Source organism: Cupressus sempervirens, chromosome 6 (assembly GCF_028749045.1).
Source record: "Cupressus sempervirens isolate cs-2001-9-10 chromosome 6, ASM2874904v1, whole genome shotgun sequence".
Classification (NCBI taxonomy): Eukaryota; Viridiplantae; Streptophyta; class Pinopsida; order Cupressales; family Cupressaceae; genus Cupressus; species Cupressus sempervirens.
In genome coordinates this window covers 154069941-154073962 of record NC_143123.1, presented here as the reverse complement: position 1 = coordinate 154073962, position 4022 = coordinate 154069941, and the positions used below count along the sequence as shown (strand labels likewise).

The 4022-nt window shown below is 31.9% G+C and overlaps 1 protein-coding gene across 1 annotated transcript; it reads right to left on the bottom strand.

Moving 5' to 3' along the window:
* Positions 1-727: 727 nt before the first annotated feature.
* Positions 728-3374, bottom strand: LOC149551702 (C4-beta,C20-epoxidase-like). Its single transcript, XM_089787227.1, has 3 exons — positions 2949-3374; positions 1109-1439; positions 728-1026 (listed from the first exon to the last, which is right to left on the bottom strand). The coding sequence occupies exons 1-3, from the start codon at positions 3305-3307 to the stop codon at positions 802-804; spliced, it is 915 nt and encodes a 304-aa protein (XP_089643353.1). The 5' UTR covers positions 3308-3374; the 3' UTR covers positions 728-801.
* Between the last annotated feature and the right edge of the window lie 648 nt (positions 3375-4022).

Genomic DNA, 4022 nt, shown 5'->3' with positions numbered 1-4022 from the left:
GACTTCGAAGACTTAGGGTTTGATATGAATCTAAAATCCACATTGATTCTTAATTTCTCGCTCAATACTTGCCTTTTGCTGATTGGTTGCATGCCTTTCCAATTTTCCAATTGGCTGCATAGAAAATGTAAAAGATTCATTCTTATCTCAATATCTTTCGAGATTTATCTTATTTCGGCTACAAAAATGGTTTACATCATAGTTTGTGCAATCACAAACTCTTATGCTGATATCCTAAGTTACTCGGCTCTTGAAGCATTACTAATACTCAGCACATGATGTTTCCTGGATAGCTTGGCACCTTAACAAAACTGTATCACTCAGCACTTTATGCTACTCGGCATTTATTAACACTCGGCACCTCATGTTGCTCAGCACTTGTCATTACTTGGCACCTTATGTTACTCGGCACTTGTTATTACTCAGCACCTTATATTACTCGGCACTTGTTATTACTCGGCACCTCATGTTACTCGGCACTTGTTATTACTCGGCACCTACTCTTTGGTCGGCATGTATAGTGAAAAATGGTTAAATGTATTGACACTCAGTTGTCAAAATTATTCTTTAAACCAACACTTTACTAGTAATCATTTGATTATCAATAACTAGTATCTTAATCACTATTAAAATTATCATTCTAATAAGACAATATTAAAAGATAACTTGTAAATAAATTTTTTATCCAAATACATATATTGTACTATGATGTGAACATGTGAAATCATTTAGGAAAAAAATATTATTTGTTTTCACTTCACTCATATGATTAAAAATATTGTTTCAAAAAAGCATTAAATACTAAAGATAAATGTCAAGAGGATCTTGTTGGACTTGCTCTTTCATGTATTTTTTGAATAGAAAAGGTTTATAACGTCGTGGATAGTGGTCATCTATGAGCTCCTTTGGTACATGTACCTCCTTTTCTTGTTGGAAATTCCAGAAGAGTGTGATTGAAAGTCGAGAATTTTTTCCTCCATATGCTACACGATGCTTTGCACTCCAAAATCTATCATTGCTCCAAATCTACAACAACAAAATTTTATAATTCATCTTAAGAAAATAACTAAATGAAACTAGCCTTATAAAAATCTTAGAATTAGTCTACCTTAAGAGCGTCACCCATGATTACAGTGAGTGATGTAGCCAAAGGTTTCACAACGGACCACTTGCCTTGTTTAGAGCATATTTCAAGACCACCTTCTTGGTCGTTGTACAAAATTGTAATAACACCCATATCTGTGTGCTCCTTGAGAAGAATGTTGTTTGTATTACAACTTTCATTTGTGCACTCTGAATAATAATTGATACAAAGCAAACCTTCACAATCTAAAAAATCCATCTGGAAATGTTTATTGAGTCCAAGACCTAGAAGAATCAATTTTATGAGGGAACTTGCCAAATCAGCTACCTTGGAACTGTACGTTCTTAGACAGTCACTATATAACACATCCAAAGAAATAAAATCATTAAAAATTAGTTTAGCATATTATACAAATAACTTTATACAAGGTTTTCTACCTTGGTTCTACTATATGTTCTTGGGCTACCACTATTTAATGTATATCTTTAAAAAATAATCATTAATTTTGTGAAGTAAATAAATAATTTTAAACAATGGTGCTATCTTGGAGATGTAAGTTCTTAGACTATCACTATATAACACATCTAAAAGGAATTAAATCACATGGTACACAAATAAATTTATACAAGGTTACTATTTTCCCTTTAATTTATATTTGTAAGAAAAATGATTAGTTAAACAAGTATATTGAATGAAGTAAAAATTAGTTTAAAAAAGAACTTAGATTCATCATACACAATTATAAACCAAATGGGGCTTTCTTTAAACCATGTATAGCTTTATTGTAAATCAAGAGTTCTTGTTATGCACTCTCAAATCCTTTGGGTTATTTCAATTAGATCTTTTCATTATTTTCACAATTTGAAAATGCATTTTTAATATCCTATTGTCAATAGACCATTTGGAATCAGTTGCCAAAGATATAATTTAAGCTTTAAAGTTTTATCTTGTGGGAAAAAAAAATTATATACAATCAATTGGATCTCTTTTTGAGAGTTCCATTTTTCCACTAGTCTTTCTATGTGTTTTCAGTGCCCCCATCTAACCTACAATTTGTCTTAAATGACCACATTCTTGCCTTTGGGAAAGTCCAATGATTCACAAGTTTTATTCTATATCAAACACTTATACTCATTGTGTAGTTGTTCCCATTCATGACTTCTTTTAGTCTCATTAAATGTTTGAGGATCAGCCCGGTATTCATTATAGTAGTCATTAGAGTATAATTGATTTGATGAGTCTTTAATAAATTTCTTGAAAGGTTGGTTTCTAGATAACTAGATTCTTCAACCACATTAGGTGTCCCTATTTGTGAACACACCCTTTACACTAGGATCATACAACATATATCATTTTCTTTGATGCCATACCTTTCAAAAATGTTCTTGCACTTGTCTTATCAAATTTCTTTTCTCTAACCTCATATGATATGTGAATGAATGCTTTAAATCCAAATACCTTAAAATACCCAATGTTTAATCTCTTTCCATTTAATATTTATTTCAAAATAGTATTTTACAAACAACTTACAAAAGATATATTCAAAATATGAGACTTAACATTCAGAGCTTCAACCCAAAGAAATAAATAAAGACCCTTAGATTGTAGCATGCATTATGCATTATTATAAATTGGAGTTTTACTTATGATAGCGTCTCATAGTTTAATCTCGTCTTAAACAACTTGATAATTTTGTACTCAAATACTCAAACAAACAAAGCAAACAAACATCAAATTAAAGAATAGTCTGAAGTAAAAATATTCATAATTTTCCAAGAAATATATACCCAATTAAACAATATTGCATTTAAGTTAGATTATGACCAACTAAAACGATAAGAATGAATAAAATTGCATGACATACCAGAACTCAGGATTTCCTTGGGGCCATAGCTTTTGTGCATATTGCTGAAGCGAATCAGAAGAGAGTAGTGATGGAATACATATGGCCTCACCAGATGAAAGACCAACGTTCTTGGAATACCCATCAAATGGAAGAAAAAAGGCTCTTTCTTTCACTTGGGGTGGGAGATTGAAGAGATCTCGAGAGACTGAGTCCACACTGTTTAGAAGCTCCTCTTCCACTCCATGATTCACCACACGAAAAGCTCCCCACTGCTGGGATGCTTCTTTTACCTGATTACACAGCCTTTGAAGATCAGGATCACCATCTTTAAACTCTGATAGAAGCGCAGAAACATCAATTATTGGGAGCTCAGCCATAGTCAGTATGGACAGATGAAAAGAATGTGGGTTTACTTGTATGTTCACTCACTTATTGGGGAATATTCTGTCAAAGAAAGCAACAAAAGAAAGGAAACGCAAAGAGATAAAAACTTGTGCTGGCCATTCATTGATTATGTACATATGTTTGGACATATTGTAAAATTTTGCCGTCCTACTTGTTGCAGAAAGCTGTATAAAGACATGAGGTATTATTATATTGTGTATTGATACCATAATCATAGTCATACGCACTCTAAAAGAACATAAAAAATAAGAGGGTTAGGTTGGTATTTTCTTTTTAAATGTTTGTGTCTACATATTAGCAATCATATTTTAGTTTACAATGGGTATACTTTAGAAATGTGAAGACGACCGAGTCAATTTTTTGTCTACATTTTATAAATATGTGAAGTAGACATTATAGGAATGTAAGACCCACGTTTGCAAGCTCGTATATGCTTTATAATTGTGAAATAAACTAGCTTATATATACCTCTATATATATTACGTCGAGAGTAATTGTTCTCGAGGCGCCTATTTTTATTTAATCCCAAAGTTATTTTAATCGAAGTTGGGATTAATGAAAATAAAAATAGGCGCCTCGAGAACGATTACTCTCGGCGTAATATATATAGAGGTATATATAAGCTAGTGGCAGTCACGGCGTAACTAAAAAAGTAATTTTTAATTTTTCTATTTTTGATAAGGTTAG